The 20,555-nt window shown below is 34.4% G+C and overlaps 1 protein-coding gene across 1 annotated transcript; it reads left to right on the top strand.

The window, feature by feature from the left end:
- The first annotated feature begins 1,904 nt into the window (after positions 1–1,904).
- Positions 1,905–17,772, top strand: LOC135749717 (adhesion G protein-coupled receptor F4-like). The gene is made up of 20 exons (XM_065268367.2): positions 1,905–1,971; positions 4,439–4,479; positions 5,913–6,016; positions 9,068–9,116; positions 9,409–9,555; positions 9,646–9,825; positions 9,953–9,976; positions 11,113–11,213; positions 11,902–11,966; positions 12,367–12,485; positions 12,609–12,797; positions 13,722–13,922; positions 14,042–14,194; positions 14,670–14,848; positions 14,941–15,111; positions 15,398–16,768; positions 16,984–17,025; positions 17,308–17,367; positions 17,493–17,556; positions 17,696–17,772. The coding sequence occupies exons 2-20, from the start codon at positions 4,467–4,469 to the stop codon at positions 17,770–17,772; spliced, it is 3,309 nt and encodes a 1,102-aa protein (XP_065124439.2). The 5' UTR covers positions 1,905–1,971; positions 4,439–4,466.
- The last annotated feature ends 2,783 nt before the right edge of the window (positions 17,773–20,555 follow it).

Genomic DNA, 20,555 nt, shown 5'->3' with positions numbered 1-20,555 from the left:
TTATGTTAGAGATGATAACTATTTATCGTTTCCTTTGGGTTGCATATACTTAACATGTACTAAAACACACTTACACACCAAAGGAAATGTAAAATCATGAATCGGACTATAGTTGCCCTTTAAAATATTGGGATATAAAATAATATAAATTGGTGTATAATTTTGCAATGATGACATTCATTGGAATTTGATTTACAATTTAAAGGATTAGTCCATTTCTTTAAAAAAAAATCCAGATATTTACTCACCACCATGTCATCCAAAATGTTGATGTCTTTCTTTGTTCAGTCGAGAAGAAATTTTGTTTTTTGAGGAAACTTTTGAGGACTTTAATGGACCCCAACACTTAACAGTTAACTCAACACTTAAAAGTTTTTTTCAATGGAGTTTCAAAGGACTGTAAAAGATCTCTAATGAGGCATAAGGGTCTTATCTAGCCAAATGATTGTCATTTTTGACAAGAAAAATAAAAAATATGCACTTTTAAACAACAACTTTTCATCTATCTCCGGTCCTGTGATTCGCCGTTCTTGAAATAAGTTTACTTTTTTAATAAACACTTAATTCAAGAAAAAATTTCTTATTCCATTGGCAGATTTTTTTGCTTGTTTGAAGCACAAATTCGCTTGAATTTTATATTTGTTGTCTAAAAACTAAACTTATTTTCCTAGGTCATTTTGCTCATCAAGAAAATACATCTTATTTTAAGAATTTTTAGATAATTTTACTAAAAACAAGACAAAAATACTAAGTAAGAAAGTCATTTTTTGCAGTGTAAATTCTTAATTTTATGCAAAATACGATATCCGGCGTGTTATTCTGTCATCTTTTCTCCCTCTTTTTCCAAAACGCGATAAACGCCAGTCCTCCTTCTCTGCGGAATGCAATAAATCCGCTCAACAAATACAAATGGAATCTTAGTTTTTCTCATCTACTCTGTACTTAGTGATCAATAAACAAGCAAAAATAAAATAATACTTTTGATGGCATTGATAAACCTGTGGTGGGGAAGAAACTTAACTCATCAAAATCGAATAATGTACGTAAGGGCAACTGTGCGAAGGAAAAATGCCGGCTGTTGCTTGTTCTCACACGACAGCATCAAGCTTCTGTCATGCTAACGCATTGACCCCAGGGATCTCATGACAAACTTTTCATTATTTTACTCGAAGTCAACAAAAATCGAGCAGGACAAAAATATTTTATAGCTGATCGCTGACAAAAAAGTTCAGCAACGACGTCCCAAGGACAAGTAAGTGTTTTGACTAATGCCATTAATGTTTATTTTTTAATCAATGTATACCACTTGTCAACTGATTATAACATGGCAAAGATGAATGCACATTTATATACTGATTCAATAAATTTATAGCATTTTGAAAAAAAATGTCATGGATTTATTGCATTTTACGAAAAAAAACAGTTTTTATAATAAATATTTGAAAATCAAATTATGGATTTTAATTTTAATTATAACCAAAAGATATGTGAAAGTCTGTAACAGAAAATAAGGGTCTTTTATCTTTTGTCACTTTCTTGGTATAGAAAACAAGTTTTTTACCCAAATTAGTTAAAATGGATTTATTGCGTCTTGGAACCAAACTCTTTATATTTTTTATATTTTTCATCACACATACAGGACATAAACCCGGTAAATCCACAGGTTATAAGATACAGCACAAGATACAGTTTAACCTGTGCACTGAGCTTCGGGTAATTATTTCATAACAAATTCATACGCACATATTTTATTATAATTATAATTAGTGAATACTCCCTTTCTTGTATGTGAACAAAAGCAGTTATTGACGTGTACATGCATGTGCATTATTTTCCAAGAATTTGTTTTGTTTTTTTCTTTTTTTTTGCTGTGCATATCATACTGCTGTGGTGAGATAATTTATGGGTGGATCATTAAACATTAGCAAAAACGTTCTCAGATGTGAGTCACTTCAGCACTGTTTAACCCGGGTAAGTGCCAGAAATCATTGCATTTATTAAGTCTTTTGATTAAGATGTATGGATATTGTTGTAATTGTTTCTTTTGTGTATTAATGTACAAACTATAGTGCCGGGCAGTGTATACTTATGTTTATTATTTTTTATATCATCTCAAAGTGACATTACTGTAATGAAGTTGTTGTGTATCAATGTCTTATATTTACATATTGTACAGTACAGATTTGAATACCAGTTCTCGAATTTGATTTAAACTGAGGGAGTGAAAGTGCAGCACTGGGACATCACACTATTACAGTTACAATAGTCGCTAGGACACATTTTTCACCACTTGGGTGACTTTTGCAAAACTCTTGACAATGTGAGCTCAACACTCAACAGCAGTGTGTGTGACCAAAAGTGTATCATTGCCTGGGCACAATGCATTCATTGACTACTTTTAAATTTCATGAATTCTTTATATTTGTACATATTTTATTAAAATAATTTTCAAATCTAAACATAAAATGCTATCAAAACAGTTGGACCAAAACAGTTAACTCATTCACGTAATTTCATTAACATGTATAAAATAGGGATAACTTACAGTAGCCAAATATGTATATACATACACACACACACATGTACACATCACCAAGTATCCAAAGTATTAAGAAAGTGTACAAAATTGTACCAAAAAAAAAAAACATTTCTGGTGTGATATTGCTTTATGACTTTGAGTGTGATGTCCACTGTATTATATTGTTTCTTAGGTTTTGTTTACGTTTAGTGTATTTTTTGTTTGTCAGTTAAAATTGTTTTAATTTTCTAAGTACTGAAACACACACACATGTAGAACAGAGTTCCTCAGATCTTACCCTGGAGGGCGGAAGCACTGCAGAATTTAGCTCCAACCCTGATCAAACACACCTAAACAAGCTAATCAAGAGGTATTTCTCAATGTCAAGAAAACTGGTCCCTCCAAGTCACTTCTTTCAGAGGCTAGGCGAGGCTCCTCTTTAGCATTCGGAGAACACGTAAATGGAACAGGCTACAGTAGCAAGTTGAAAAGGTGTGCTTTTGATGATGCACGCATAGGATTGTGGGTGATTTCAGAGTGCGAAGGCTACACATATGCATCCTTTCCTCTATATGGGATATTTCTCAAACGAAGGACTCAGTCCTTGGTTGAAATTCTGAGCATCCTTGACATTGGAACAATTCTTTGACGGATGTCGATGAAATAGCATCCTCGAAATTCTGGCTTCCGAGGATCCTTCCTTGACATTGAGAAACACCTACTGTCTTCATGATCACTAGAAAATCACATGTGGGTAAGTTTGATTTGGGTTGGAGTTAAACTCTTTAGTGCTCTGCCCCTTCAGGATAAGGCCAAGTGTATTTTTATAACCAGAGTTTTTCCTCCAAAAAAATCTTGTCCACACATGTTCGGTTTAAAAGAAATCTCTGTCCTCATGAAAAATCAAAAAACACGGCATCAAGCGCTGTCAAGTGCATGCCACGCTAGCAGGCGGTGATATAACCCTAATCAAAAAGCCACGTTGGCCAATCAGAAGCCTTAATCAGAAACAAAAAACCCCGGTTGTACTGTCTACACAACAACACTGCAACCGGCATTTCTTAAAATCCTCACCCTGGCAGGTTTTTTTAAAAATGTTCGATTTCAGTGCCCTGATAACGCGTTTTTGTGTGGATGAACAGCTGAACCATGTAAAAAGTCATGGTTTTAAAAATCCCCGTGTCCGTGTGGACTAGGCATAAGATTTGAGGAACCCTTCAGACTTTATTATACAACATTATTTGCGAATATCAATTAATAGTAAATAAGGTCCAAAATGCCAACCAAAGTGAACGACACACTCTTAAAAATGAAAGTGCTTCACTCGGTCCCCTAGAAGAAAAAACATTTTCAGTGGTTCTGTAAAGAACCTTTAACATCCACATAACCTTTTTATTTTACGAAAGTGTTCTTTGTAGTGAAAAAAAGGTTCCTCTTGTTCTAAAAAAGGTAAGAAAGAAATGAAGAGTTCCGATGCAAAAGTAGCTAAACATCATCTCCGTCAAAAATGAGATAATGATTGTAACCGAATGCTCCCAACACGTACTATGGGTTCATCAAATACTTAATTCAAAACTAAAAAATTTTTAAGCAGAATCTTTTAAAAATCTGATAAAAAATGTAAATTAACAAGAAATCATGGCAGACGGACTTAGCAGGTTTTGCATCTAAACTCTTCAAATGCTTCTCCGAATAACCTTTAACTAAATGGTTCTTTGAGGAAGCAAAATGTTTAATCTATGGCATTGTTATGAAGAACCTTTTAAGCACCTTTATTTTTAAGAGTATTATGTATATGAGTATGTATATTTTCCATAATAGGGGCACTTAACATAACACTTTTATAAAAATTTTCAGCAATGCCCTGCAGTACTGCTATTTCTATATATTTATTGATATATTTTATTTACTTTTTTACAGATTTGACTTGAAAACATCAGTGAGAAACATGGCTAGTAAAAGTAAACTAAACTGCATATAACTTTTCCTTTTTAATTGCTACTTTGGTTTATTTTTACATAACTATTTAGTTTTACATAAACCATTGGTACTCAGTCCTCCTGCAGGATTTGGTTCCAATTGTAATTTTCAAGTTAAGCCAAGCCACCCATTTTTTTAAGCTGGTTTATGTGTGATTAATGCGATTTTAAATTATACCAACGTACTTCTGCCTCATTTTTTTTTCATTGACATTGTAGCAAGTTAAGGCAAATCTGACAGTTTCCTGCTTTACAGTTTTTTTCGATTGCTAAACGTCAGTGGGCACAACTGGAGCTACATGTGCAAAACTCTAACTACAACCTGCAATACCAAAAGTCACCTGAGCACAACTCTTAACACATGACTCAAAACAGCTCAGTTCAGCCAAACACTAAACACAACCCTCACTGAGATAACACACACTGTCACTCACAACACACTGAGAGGAAAAACACTAACATCAAACACCAATACAGAAATTACTAATTTTTATCTTTACAGTTTGAACAATTTCAGTGACTTCATACAAAGTAATATTTTCTTCAAATAATGATGTATTTATTGATCGATTTATCACATGATTTATTGAAATTTTTTGACCAGAACAATTCTTTAAGGTAAATGAAATTTGCAGTTTGCTTCAATAGTCTGTAGTAGTTTATGGAATTATAGTAATGAGGAAAAAAGGTAGAAACTAAAAGTACATACTGTATTTCAAACAAATAATTGAGGAGCTAATCCTGCCTTTCTCTAGCATCAGGCCACTACCTGCCACCCTTCTCCCTCCACGAACCCGTCTTCCTTGTTCCATTTCCAAAATTTGTCTTTCTAAGCTCTACCTATCATATTTATATAAAAAGTAATATTATATATAAATGAAATATATAAATGAAATTGGAATTTACATTTATATGAAATTGCAATCAGCAGTGTTTGAAAGGCACAAGGCTGAAATCAATTCTGTTTTGAATGTGTGGTTCACAGTTTTGACAGCAGTGTGTTAGCATTTGAACAAAGTGCTGTAAATCCACAGTGTTGTGCAGGTTGTGGTTAAAGTCATGGGATAAGTGTGTAAAGTTTTGAAAACTGTGTTTAACCAATGAAAAACGAACTAGAGTTTGGTCCACATGAACTGCTGCTGTGCAGACTGTAGTTAGAGTTTTGCACATGTGACTCCAGTTGTGCCCACTGTCGTTTAGCAATCGAAAAAAACTGTAAACCTTTTAAATGCTGTACAATCTGTGCAAACTGATGCTACAGTGCAGTTGTTGTAGCTCAAGGAGTTGGACTGAGGGACGCTTTCTTTGGACATTCAGCATAAATGTTTATATTTCTATTGTATAAATGCAGACATTCTATTTAGTTTTGTTAAAGCATTCTTTAAGCTTTGTCTTTTCTTATTTCTCTTATACAGGACAAATATTAAAGCAGATTTTAGGGCTTACCGTGGCTATCCTGCTTACCCATGTGTTAGAGGTGGCAACAAATGATTTCCAAGAAACAAGCATGGGTTTACAGGTGAACTTTACTGTACTTACATTGCTGTGTGTGTGTGTGTGTGTGTGTGTGTGTGTGTGCGTGCGTGCGTGCGTGCGTGCGTGCGTGCGTGCGTGTGTGTGTGTGCACGTGCGTGCGTGCGTGTGTGTGCATTTGTGTAAGATCGACTTAGGGATGTGCCCAAAGCCAAATACATTAATCGGAAGGTCACAGATAATGGTTTTAAAACGAATAACAAATTCATCCGAATAGCAGAAAAAATATTCAGCCAGACACAATCACGTTTTGCTGGAACAGCCCTAATTTCTAAACCCCTTAAAGCATGAATAACGTGTGTGTGTGTGTGTGTGTGTGTGTGTGTGTGTGTGTGTGTGTGTGTGTGTGTGTGTGTGTGTGTGTGTGTGTGTGTGTGTGTGTGTGTGTGTGTAAAGTGAATGAGTGTAATCTATGAAATGACATGAATGCATTTTCTGCACGTCTCTTATTTATAAATCCAAGCTTTTTTTATTCATTTAAAAATCTTAAAAACGCTGCTAATATTAAATTTCTTTTAACCCCACTGTAAAAATGGACCCTTTTCGTTTTATGTTGTTTTATTTACTTACATAAAACCAGAAAAGCGTAATAAAATGCTGCACTCTAATAATAAAATGTTTGTTAATAATTACAGACTCCGGTAACAGATGATCTTTTAATTACTTCAACTTAAAGCAAGCTTTATTGTCAATCTGTGAATATAAAATAAATAAGTAAACAGATAAAAATATCAAAATGTAACAAATCTAAACTGAAGATTACTATGACATGAATTGCAATTAACATAAAAATAAAGTAAATAAATAACAACTAAAACATTTAGATTAAATATTTCTAATTACTTCATTGTTTAAAATCATGTTGCTTGTTTTAACTTATGGTAAAAACTGATTTTTAAATAGTAGAGCATACTGTTATTTAAAATTTGAAATGAATAGCTGATTATTTATTTATTTAGACAAAGATTAATGAGAACGTTTTTTAAAACCTTTTGTTATCTTCACCCAACGCTGCATGGACATAGCTAATAATGAGCTCAGCAAGTTTGTTGTATTATTATGCTTTTGTGGATTTTTGTCAAAACAGATGTTTTTAAAATATTATGTGTATATGTGTATATATCCGTGCTCGCACTTTCGGATCTGTCAGTCAGCTTGAGTCTTGTCGATCTTAATAACTTTATAACATAAATCAGTTCTCAAACTTTATCTCTCTTAATAACCCTTTAAACATCAAGCAAGTCCTGCATTTTTGTTTTTTAATTCCTGCATGTTTTTAAACCGTAACCAAAATGACAGACACATGTGGATGGACACGCATCTTTGTAGTATTATGTTAATCATTTAGGACGTGCACCTTTCAGAAAACGTACAAATAATGATCAATTATAGATGTTTAATTACTAAAGTATTGGAATCGCTAGACGAGGGATTAATGTAGGCTACTTATTTTTTTTTTTTTTTTGAAAACCTTCCACTCATTTAGACAGCATGGGTCACAGAACTGTGCTGACAGACACAATAAACGTTTAAAGGTGATGTACAGTATTGTCCATTATTTGTAACAAGAATCAAGTTCTTTGTCTTTTTTATTAACATTTTGGGCCCTATCTTGCACCCAGCGCAATTGACTTTGTCAGTGACGCATGTATCATTCGTATTTTGTACCGGCGCACAGCGGGTTTTTCCCTCCACAAACGCACGTTTACAAACTAGAAAATGAAATTCCGCTCCCTGGGCGGTTCAGCGCAAAAAAAGAGGCGTGTTCCGGCGCAAACCATCCCTGATGCTATTTTGCAGTTTCAAAAAACAATTGCGCCACTGACCAGAAAAAAAAAAGTTTAAAGTCAGTGGCGCGTTGCGCGTGGTTCATTAAGGGCGCATGCTTGACCATAATGTATAGCATGCACAACGCGCATACACTTTGCTTATCTAATCTACACAGATGCAACAGTTATTTTTGCAAATCATAAATTGTTACACTAAAAAATATTAATACACAAGATAAGGGGAATCATAGTGGTGAGCATTGTGGTGATAGTTTTTATTTATTGTGTGGCGGCGTTAAAAAATTCTCGATTAAAATATAAATATAAAGTTAATAATAATAAGTTTGTTGTCTGGCTGTATTACGTTTATTTTATGTAAATAATAATTAAAATGTTTTCACAAGAAGCCTTAATGTATGTGAACTTGATTTGTAAGAGTACTTTGGGGTTGGACCTTGCTTGCGTTTCTTGGGTCCGATTTCAAAGCCCCCAAACCCTTTCAGCGGTGAGGGTGGACGCAGCGATGTCGTCTGCTGGCGTCAGGTCCTGAGGCAGATCCCCCTCCGTTACACGGCGTGCTCCAAATTTATGCTGGCAAGCGTGGGATTCCCCCGTCTCCTGACATCATTGTAGCGCTTGGCGCAACGATATGCCAGCTGATGAGACTGTGGCTATTTCCTCTCACACCTGTTTAACCTACGCTGATTTGGGCGGGCTTCTCGTATCCCCATACAAAATAACTTCTCTGTCTTTGACTGCTCTTACAAGAACGTCGGTCTCCTCGGCTGTGAACCGCTCCTGGCGTGCGCCTGGTAAATCCGTCATAATAATAGCAACCCGCCATGGAACTTGCGCCCTTGCGTTTAAAGGGAATGTTGGATAGCGTTCTGATTGGTTTATTTGACTTACGCCCAAACCACACCTATGAATAATGAACCTACTTCAGACCAACCCCTTATTGATTTGCGCCCGGCGCAAGAGTTATTTCTCACGCCGGGAAAATAGCAATAGCGCCCAAGATCCGCCCACAAACTCACTTGCGCGTTGCGCTTCGCACTTGCGTTTCAGATCGTTAAAATAGGGCCCTTTGTATTATTGTTTTTAATAGAATAGATTTTAATAGATATTTACAGTTATTTAAGTTATAATTATAATAACTTAAAAGATTGTTACAGATACAGATACAAATACTGACTCCGCTGCACACCCCATATTTCAAATGATTACCTTTGAGTGGAAATGAATGTATATTTTTTATTTGATTTCAGTTAAGCTACATAGATGAACCACAGCATCACATAAGACAAAGAAGAGCAGGTCTGAATCATGATTCTGTGTACACACTGTCCAAATAATAATATTATGATAAAGTTTATAGAGTATTTCAAGACAACTGCAAATGCACTGTTGAAAGCTAAATCCTTGTAATTTAACTGTATTTGTGAAACAAATTATGCACAAATAATAGCAAGTAAATTGGGCTTAACACGCACTTGTCATTAATTTTGTTAAATGTTGTTTAGTTCATGCATAAATATGTAATGAAAATACACTAAAAGTACTCAATAATAATGCTGACCTTACAATGCTGTACTTGGCTCTTGCACAGACCCATTCACAGACTATATGGCTGAAATTGAGATACATGCATCAGACATCTCTGTGATCAATAAGCTGAAGATTTATTTGAATGAGCTTGTTCAAAATCATACTGTGTTTAACAATGTGACATTACTTGATTCAAACTTCACAACCGGTAAATATCATTATAACCTTTTGACCACAAATACAATAGCCATGACTTTATAATCTAACAAAATTAATTTGTTTGTTGTTCCTTTCATAGTTTGCAACATGTTACCAGGTACCACTGATTACCAGTGCAATTGTGAGAATCAGTATTTCTGGCCTTGTGACAACTGTAAAAAATATGGGAGTTGTGGCAGCATCACCAACAACCAATGCAGCTGCATCAATGCTTTTCCAAATAATGGACATTTCTGTCAGCCAATCAGCGAGATGACAGGTAATAGAATCCACTTTTATTTCATTGTTACAAAGAAATGGAAAAACTGTTCCTAATTATTTTTTATAATTTAAAATATTTGTATTAATTTATAAATATTTTTCTGTTTTCATCCTTTTACTGGAAGATGCCACAGCATGCCATCAAAGAGGTATACATCTGCCTTAAATTATAAAGTCTAGACCACAGCTATAAGATCATAGTTTCTTATTTAGACTTGGGTTAAGTTACCTGATCTAAAAAGCATAGTAAAGATTCCTTTCATATGGTGACTGGATAAAGCCAAACATAGTTATATCATGTAGCACTTTTATTGTTGAGTGTAATAGTTCTAATCTTAAGCTTTATAATTAATATTTAAACATTCTTTAAAACTAAGGTGCTATGAATCCATAGAAGAACTATTCATGGCTTCACCATCCATCGACACTTCCTGTAGCACAAAAGGTTTTAGTTTGTTTTCATACACATAACGAGTGTACGCACACAGTCAAACGCACAGGACTCATTTGATTCATACACAGGAGCTAATGCTCGACACATGCACATTGCGACAAATACGAATAGATATACATCTACAATGAGCTACATACTACATACTCCTGTATGCGCTTGCACGACCTACGCGTATGTAATATTTGACTGAATGGTTCTTAGGGAACAATTTTTTTGTGGCATCACTGTTAAGAACCTTTTGCAGTACTTACATTATTTACATAGGAATGATGTGATTTTTACTCTTTAAATCTTTGTTCTTGGATTTTCAATATGAATGTGAGGGTTAAGGGTTTATTAGTTTGACTATATGACACAGACTTGACACAGGAAACTGTTGATACAATTCCCTTCGCTTTTTGAGCAAAGATGTACAGTAAAGTCTAAAATGGAGCTCAAAAATGTACATTGGTTATTAGTATTGATGCACCAAAATAAAAATTCTGGGTCAAAACCGAAAATTCTGGTTGTGCTTGGCTAAAAAAAAATTGAAATCGAAAATATATATTTTTTACAAAATATGTTAAAAAAGTTTTTGTATAATTAAATTAAGATTAGATTTTTATTAATTTAATAAATCTGAGTTGGAAAATCTACGAATCAATAAAATAATCACACAAAAATTGAAAATCGAATCGTACAGAAATTTACAAATGTGGTTAAACAAATTATTATGAATTAGCCAAGTCGTAAAATAAGAGACTTTGTGCCATAATGAATCGAAATTTCGGTGAATTCCTAATTATTAGTATTAGTGTTTATGATTGCTTGTAATAAAACCTCTTTTTGCAGTGATTACAATGTCAGTGGAAATCAACGAAACCTTTGATACCAGCCTCACCAACCCTACAGATGACAATTACAAAACTAAAGCTCTACAAATTCAGTCAAGCGTAAGTATTTTGCATTATATTTATTGCTTTAAATGTATTGTTTTCTCTTTTTGTTTTTAAAAAAGCATTACCTCAAATGCTGCTTTTAATACAGCTTGACTTTCAAATTTAAAGGTCCCGCTCTTCCTGTGTTTTTAAAGCTTTGATTGTGTTTACAGTGTGCAATATAATGTGTTCATGTTTCACATGTAAAAACCACTGTATTTTTCACACAATTTACTTATCTGTATTCCGATGTTTTCACTGTCCTATAAAAACAGGGTGATGTCTTCCTTGTTCTTTGAAGTCCCTCCTTCAGAAATACATAACGAGTTCTGATTATGTAGTTTGTATAGTGTGTTGTGATTCGACAGCGTCTGAGCAGAGCCGTTTGAGCCAAAGCTGACGTCATTAAATCAGGAAGTAGAGGGTTGTAGTCCAAACCGGCCATCAGCTGTAGGCTTTAAAAGGGGAATTCTATTAAAGAAAATATATCGCCTGGCAGTGAACTTTTAGCTTTATCATTTTGCAGGTATTATTTATGCTCTAACAGCAACATTACACACTAACTAAAGATTAAAAAATGGGATAAGGAAAAACGTGACCTTTAAATGGGTTAATATCATACTTTTAAACATTTTACGTGGTTTTTTACATTTATTTCCTCTGAAGGGAAATTTATGCTATTCGATATTTTTGCTTTTAACAGATTAACAAAGGTTACAAATTTCTGTCTAACTATGTTGACGGTTCTGCAAAAGTCACTGGCTTCAGGTATGAATGTCTAGAATCTATACTTTAATTTAAGAAGTGGAGCACTAAACATTTAAAAAAAATACTTCCTCAGAATAGGATGTTCATATGTGCACTGAGAAGGTTATTTTTAACCCGAACTATCGAGCACCCTAAAGGGGGTTTCACACCGGACGAGAAGCACTTACATTTATAGAAAATAATGTGTTCTGTTTTCAGATTAATGGTGCTATGCGACGCGCCGCTTCTCATCTCGTGTGCGACCCCTTTAAGACTAAAAAGTGATTTTGTGTTTTGAGTTTGTGACACTGCAAAGTCTTTGGATTTTAATCATGTTGAGTATGTGTAACTGTTTTTATCTCTTACACATTTGTGAATTAATATCTGTGTTAATTCAGTGTCTTGTGTGCTTGCTCCATAGGTCTGGTAGTATAATAGCAGACTATACAATTAATTCAATATCCGACATCCCTGATTTTACATCAGCAAACATAAATGTTTCAAGCCTCCCTTTAGTTCAGAATGCTTTTGCTTTAACTGGTAAGGATATTCTGTACAATACTAAAGCAAACATATTTCTAATTTCTTGTCATATCTGTGATGTTATTCATGTTGTTTGTTATTTGTTTATACTAATAAGATCTTTGTGTCTTTTGCTTTCAGAAAAAACAATGCTCTTCAACAGAACAGATCAAATATATCCTAAGCAAAACGTAACACTTTACTGTCCACAATCTGTTATGGGACCGATAATGTGGAAAGTAAATGAGAATGATCCAGACAGCACTAAATATTCCATTAGTCCAGACAATAGCACACTCACTATGAAAAGAGCTGATATCAGTGACAGTGGTGAGTAATTTAGTCATGTTTATGATTTCTCACATGATAATGCAATAGATATAAAAGCAGTTTACCTGTATGGCATATGTCAAGGTTCCCCAAATCTTACCCTGGAGGGCCGGAGCACTACAGAGTTTAGGTCCAACCCTAATCAAACTTACCCACCTGTGATTGTCTAGTAATCATGAAGACCTTGATTAGCTTGCTCAGGTGTGTTTGATCAGGGTTGGAGCTAAACTGTGCAGTGCTCCGGCCCTCCAGGGTAAGATTTGGGGAACCCTGGCATATGTGCACAGTTTCATGTACACCTGGGGCCCGTTTCCTAAAACAATGAATCTTATAGAGAAAAATGATCAGTATACAGAAGAGCTTCTACTCTGAATGCAGTGCTCTCAACATGGTTTTTTATTTCCTTTGTGATGGATAAATTATATTCTGTATGTACTATAGTACGCTGTAAAAAATGCAGCATTAAGTTAAAACAACCAGCCTGATCTCATGAGAATTCGTACATATTTAACGAGTTGGCTAATTTGTATGATTTCATACGAAGTTAATCATCCCAAAACTTACGATTCTCATAAAAAACTAATGAAAAGCAACCCCTAACCCGCACTCCCCAACATCACAGGGATCAAGGCAAATACAAAAATCTATGAATGTGGTCGTATGAATTATGAATTAGCAATGTGTAAAATATGTACGAATTCTCGTGAGATAGCGTTTAACAACTTTTGCAAGTCAATTCAACCTACTATTTTAAGTTTTGAATTGCAATCAGTTGACATAACTTAAAAGTAATAGTTTAACTTATTGTTACATTCTGAACATAGCCTTCACCTTCAGTTTAAGATCATTTTTGACATAAACAAAGAAGAATCCTAGTATTATTCAATGATTTAATCAAGCTTTGTTTGTTTTTTCCACTTGTAGGCAGATACTCCTGCATCATACAAACAAATTCTTTACCTTATATCCAGTGGCAAAATATTGTTATTGAACAAGAACCCATTATCATAGTGGGTAATAATGAACAAGTTTATCCCTGTAAAGAAAAAACTGTTAAACTCACATGCTGTGTTAACGGAGACTACAGTATTGAATGGGTCCTAAATGGCACTGTGCAAACTTCAGGTAGTACATATTTTGGTATTGTTTTACATTGAGAAAACTCCTGTTATTCCTCATGTTCTTATTGTGTGATTTTAAATATGTTCTGATTTTTAATAAATGTAATTCCCTTTTCCAATCAGGGTCAGGTTGTATCACAGTAAATCATACGATCCAAAATACAAATTGTAAGGAAAATAGTACCTATACATGTCAACTCCAGAATTTACGGCAACTACTTAATTACAGTTACAGCAAGAGCAGTGTCACAGTAAAGACAAGCGAAGAACAAGAACGTACGTTTTTAGTTTTACATTCTTTACATTGTGCAGCAGCAATTTTCTTTATATTGTGTGATCACACTGAAGCCCTTTAAACACAGAGATTACTAAAAAGAAAAATGCGTCTCTGGATTTGTCTGGGTTCATTTGATTTTGGTTCATTGACATTGCCAATGATTTTCTGGAATCTGTGGATGCATTCAAACACATACAGTACCATAAGATCCCGTAAAGACACGTGACGCATTTAACATTAATTACTCTACATTAATGTTAATCTGCATTTAAAAAACCTCTTGTCAAAGAGCTGAAGGAAAACTTCTTGTTGCAATGACACACAAACGTCTTGCCTGAGTCTCAGTTAAAATATTTAAAAAATTATAGATACAAAAAAATAGTTTAACAACTCAGTTGTTTGTTGTTTATCATTCATTTTAAAAATTGTGTTTTAGTCATTTGTGACATTTAATTTAATATTTGTCATCTCCAGTTTCTAAGTTTCATTGTAATGAACCGTTTGAACTTGGAATATTGAATAACAAAACTGAAAAGCCATGCGATGCAGGCAAGGAAGGAAGCATAATATATACATGTGTACTAGGAGGATGGAACCTAACAAACAATAACTGTGTAGTCAGAGCTATCAAAGAACTTCAAACCAGAGCTCAGGTGATCTACTAGTCATTTATCTATTAGTAAAAACTATCAAATGTCCAGTTGAAATGTTATGTATATTTGCATTTCTGTACTTCCGAATGTAGGTCTTGGTTGTTGAGGACATTCCAGAATTTGTGAAAAACCTCAGCATCAAAACAAATCAATTTAAAAAGGATATAATAGAGTCTCCTGCGACTATTCAAACAATTGTTAAGATTCTCACCACAGTTGCTGACATCTCACAAAACATTACCATCAATAAGACCATGATAGAGGTATGTATAGGTTTTGTGCAAATGTAATGAGTATTATATAAAATCTATTGGTAACAAGTTACAGTTAGGTTGTATGCATTAGCTAACATAAAGTAACAATAAGCAATCTAGTTTTCTCATGAAACAGTCGTTCTTGATTTGTATAATTTATAAATATATAATATTATATATTTTTGAACAATTTGTTATATTTTCATTGTATATGATATAATAACCTTATATAATAACCCAATAATTACCTTTATTGGTGTGCTGAATAAAATGTTTTCATGATTTCCTTTTCCAGGATTTTCTTAACATAGTTGAGAATATTACATCAGATGGATCCAAAAACACATGGACAGGATTGAACAATGGCAACGTGACAGAAAGAAAAGCCAGCACTAATCTTCTGCAAGCTATTGAGACTATAAGCAGCCATCTCTCAGATGGGGACTTTTCTATAACAACACAATCCATTCAGTTATATAGGAATATAACTGTTGATATCTCTAAGAATATCGATGTAATATCTTACCTCAATAACTTAACTGAAATTCGGATACCAAATGTTCCTAAATCAACCGCCATAACCATCATCATCTTCACAAAGCTTGACAATGTTCTACCAACTCGAAATACTTCCAATAATGACACGAAGACATCAGAAAACATCATCAATGGAGACGTGGTTGTTGTTCAGGTCAACCAAACAATTCATAACATTTCATTTACTTTCGATACTAAGAATACATCATTGAAAAATCCTCAGAGTGTCTTTTGGAACTTTTCTCTGGATCGATGGGATTCCAATGGATGTAAAGTCAAGAACTTTGTGAATAAAACAGTAACTTATGAATGCAACCACACAACCTCTTTTTCAATCCTGATGTCACCGTTTGCAATTGATAACCCTGCCTTAGACGCAACCCATGCCATAGACTATATAACATACGTTGGTGTAGCTATTTCATTAGCCAGCTTAATTCTGTGCCTCATTATTGAGATGATCGTATGGAAGTCAGTGACACGAAATGACACAGCGTACATGCGTCACGTCTCAATAGTCAACATCGCTGTTTCGCTGCTGATCGCAGACATCTGTTTCATCATCGTAGCTGCATTTGCAGACCAAAAGCAGTTGCTCTCAGTGGGTCGCTGCAGTCCAGTAGTTTTCTTCATGCACTTTTTTTACCTGGCTGTTTTTTTCTGGATGTTCATTTCAGCACTTTTGCTTCTTTATCGCACCGTCATGGTCTTTTCTCAAATGTCAAGGACTAATATGATGGTCATTGCCTTCACTGTTGGTTATTGTGCACCTTTGCTCATAGCGGTTATTACTGTCGCATCCACAGCTGGACCAGAAAACTATATTTCAAAAAAAAATTTATGTTGGCTGAACTGGGATGAATCTAAGGCCCTGCTGGCATTTGTGGTTCCAGCTCTGACTATTGTTGCCTTTAACCTCATGGTTTTGATTGTGGTTTTGTGTAAGATGGTCAGAAGAGGAGTTGGTGCTTTAACTAATTCAAATGAGAAACACACTCTTGTGGTCATTGCCCGATGTGTGGCCATTCTGACTCCTATCTTTGGTCTAACATGGGGATTTGGCATTGGAATCATGGTGTCACCTGAACCAGCACTTCATATAGTGTTTGCAATCCTCAATTCATTTCAGGTACCACTTTCTCTGTCCATGTCATTAATTAAATGTATTTATATTTTACATTTGTTTTATGCTTGTTTTTCAAAGCCACATTTTCTTTAGTTACCCGCTGAAGTGCTGTGGCCCATTTTTATTATAATTTGATAAAATAGAAGAAATCGCAATTATAATTGCAATTGTAATACAAAAGTGTAACACTAATACATACGTCACATTTATTTTAATAGGGATTCTTTGTTTTGGTGTTTGGAATACTTTTAGACAGCAAGGTAAGAGTTTATTTTAGTTTTGTTATTTGTTGCTTAATAATCAGTATTCGTGTCATCTTGGATTTAGCCTAAAAATCGACCATCATATCAAATCAGATATTTTGCCACTTCTTATATCAATTACAAAAATTAAAATAAGCTACACAATAAAACTATCCTTAAACCATGCATTGCAAAGAAAATATGTTTTTACTATATAACCTGCTATTATTTTAAGAGTATTTCAAAAAATGTCCTTCTTATTAACTGAGTTTTAAGACATGCTGTGCTTTTTGGTTGCAGGTCCGTGAGTCACTGGCAGGAAAGCTGTCATTAAAGAACCTCAGTTCCAGTCCTACCAGGGTAAATTACACTAAACTGTATAAAGCCCTCTGCATCACTTAATATATCATAATTTTCTAATAAAAGCTCAACCAGTTATTTGACTCTATAGACTTTATCTTGACTTTGACGTCTTTATCTTACAGAGCACTAATGCGGGAACATCATCTACAGGTGGACTGGGTATCTTACGATGGCTGCGTAGGAGAAGTAAGTACTGTAGCCTATGTACAGTAAATCTTAAAACATTTGCAGAACATACTCTCTGAAGACTTTGAAAAATGAATAAATGTGCAGTAGACATGTAAAGACAATATAAAATGAGTAACATGCAAACAACTTTTTGCAGATGTGTACAACCTGTCTGATCCCAGCCCGGCTACCTCTGCTAACAGCTCCAGTGGCTCTCATTTAATCCCTAATTAACTACATCTATTAACTAAAACCAACTGACTTATTTAAACATTTTAATTTTGTCTGTTACATACAGTACGTATGTAAACTCCACTTTATTTTACTGTTTTGGAAATTAAATTTGTTTTCTTTAATCAATGTTCTTAGATGATGTTACACTATAAAATTAAGTGTGCAATTTGAAAGAAATATGTGGCGGTTTCCCGCATATAGATTAGTCCTAGACTAAAATAAATTTAAGAGCTGTTCAAACTGAAAACAACTTGCACTGACATATCTAAAAAATTTGCATTGCCTCACCAGTAATTCCTTTAGGAAGGCATGTTTGTTAAAACTAGTTATATTTCCTAATTAAACTAAGGCCTACTCATGGCTTTAGCTAATTCCTGTCTAGGAAAAACACCTATGTTTTTTATTTAATATACATTAAAATGTACATTCATTTAGGGAAGACAGTGGCTACTGTAGGCACTCCAGTGAATATTTTTCATGGTCATTTCTTTATAGCCACAGCTATTAGACACAGTTTCACAGTTAGGGGTAAAAGAATACTGAACACAAGACTTACCTTGGTTAGCCCACATTACAATGAAATCTCCCATTACTGCCATTATTGGTTAAGCATATTGTTTATGGTTTCATAGAGGGCCGCAGGAATGACGTATTTTTACATGGGTTCCTTTGCAATAAAGCACATTAATTTTTCCCATAGGCTTTTGGATTATTGCAAAAAATAAACTCTGTTTAACAAAAGTTCATGTTTTGTCCAAAAAGTAAGTCTTCACAGATGAACTCAACTTTTATGAATTTTGAAGTCAAAATTTTACTTTTTTTATTTCTAGTAAACGCATTTAGACTTTAATATTCATAATATTTGTATTAATCTCTGACGACTAACATGTTGGACTAAACGTGTACGTGTTATAAACTTTTGTTAAACACAAAGCTTTTTTTAGATAATCCAAAAATCTATGGAAAAAATGAATGGGCTTTCTGGAGAAGGAACCCATGTCCCGCTAACTTCCAGGGTTAGCCTACAAAAATTTCTCATCCCTGTCTCACCCTATTGTGCTCATTTGTTTATTCAACTGCTATAGGGAAACATGATATTGTTGGTTTGGATCTATAACAATTAAAGTACACGTGGAAGATGTTTTAAATCAATTTACAAAACAAAGAGTTTTATTCAAAACCTTTGTGAACTTCTCCAAATATTCACTGTATGTATAAGTTTAGACATTTTAATTAGTTAGGAATTGTTGTTCATTTGTTTTATTTATAACCAGTTTTCAACCTGTAAGTTTGGATTGCTATTAAGTATTATCTAAATAAAATTCCTAAATGTTACTGAACATCGTAGTACTATTTAGTCAAACACACTATTTTAAAATCTTTTCTTGGAGAGGGCAGTGAAAACAGATAATGGGTGAGGTTCAACATTTGCACTTCTGGCTTTGCTCACTAGCTACAGTAACAAAACCATTAAATACTGAATTATTGATCACTTTAAAAATCGTTCACTTATCTGGTTCTTGGATTTCTTTAGCCATTATACGCCTATAAGAAATCCTGCATTATTTTGTTTCATGTTTCACACTGATTATTATTTACCCTGGGTTAAGAATGAATCCTGTTTTTTATTCTGTAACGTTACATCTGAGCACACTTCTCGGCGACGGTGACGTCATGTGCATACTCTCTATGAGAAGACTTTTGGGCGCCATCTTGTGTCAAGGCGCGGGAATTAATTCGGCGCGAGCCTCACAGTGGATGTGAATAAACATTGGCTGTACACTCGTTATTGCAGTGCATCACGAGATTAAATACATCAAGTGCACCCGTACACTTTATATTTTGGACACCACTGAAAATGACCGTTTCCTTAAACAGTACGCTGTGTAATAGAGTTGATTTAGAACACTGTGAACAGTCTGAAGGTGAGTAAATGAAAGAGACGTGTTGAATACCGTCTAACAGGTAACTAGGCTACAGTTTTCGTTGTTATTATATTCAGTCAGCTTTTGCCTTTAGGGCCAGTAAAGGTGCAAAGCAAGCATTCTTCAAGTTTACAGGGCAAAGTGAATTTAAAGGGTCACAATAAACCAGTAGCAATCCCTGAAGCAGGTCACAGGTACTGTAGTTACATTTCCTGCTGGTTGCACTGTTGCTGGTTTTTATTCAATTTATTCATTGTCACTATTAACTCTCCTATGTGTACATACAGTTTGTGACCCTGTCAGAAATCCAGACTTAAGTTTCATAACTAATTTTGAGATAAGGAGCGTCAAAGATTGATTTGTCATTGATATCAACTTATATTTTTATAGAATTTTCTTGACAGTAAAAATATTTCATGTAAAAAATAGTAATCTAGGCTTTTCACAGGCAGGGTCAAATATAATTTCAGCATGTTTGAATGAGGTGTGTTTATTGTGGTTGGTTCAGAATCAGAATGCTTTAGAAATATATGAGAGAGAGAGAGAGAGAGAGAGAGAGAGAGAGAAATTATAGATCTCCAGGAGTAAAACTGAGTAAGGCAATTCTGTTGGCAAAGTTGAAAACGCTCCCAGGCAGGTATTTTAGCAATGCAAAAAAAGCTCATGCAGCCTCACATTAACAGCCGTCATTGAAATAACTTGGCTGCTTTGTTGCTGCGTATTGCTGATTTGAATGTGAATGTGTATACAGACTAAGGCTGCATGATTATGACAAAAAAAAACATAATTGACGATTATTCACCTTGATATTGTAATTGCAATGATTATTGTTGTCAATTAATATTTTTTACATTGAAG

This window comes from Paramisgurnus dabryanus, chromosome 12 (assembly GCF_030506205.2).
Source record: "Paramisgurnus dabryanus chromosome 12, PD_genome_1.1, whole genome shotgun sequence".
NCBI lineage: Eukaryota > Metazoa > Chordata > Actinopteri > Cypriniformes > Cobitidae > Paramisgurnus > Paramisgurnus dabryanus.
The sequence above is the reverse complement of the archived record's forward strand: the minus strand, read 5'-3'. Positions and strand labels throughout refer to the sequence as shown.

Coding starts and splice junctions, on each gene's coding strand:
- LOC135749717 (XM_065268367.2), top strand. Junction 9,117..9,408: donor CATAAGACAAAGAAGAGCAG/GTCTGAATCATG, acceptor GCTCTTGCACAG/ACCCATTCACAGACTATATG. Junction 14,195..14,669: donor GACAAGCGAAGAACAAGAAC/GTACGTTTTTAG, acceptor TGTCATCTCCAG/TTTCTAAGTTTCATTGTAAT.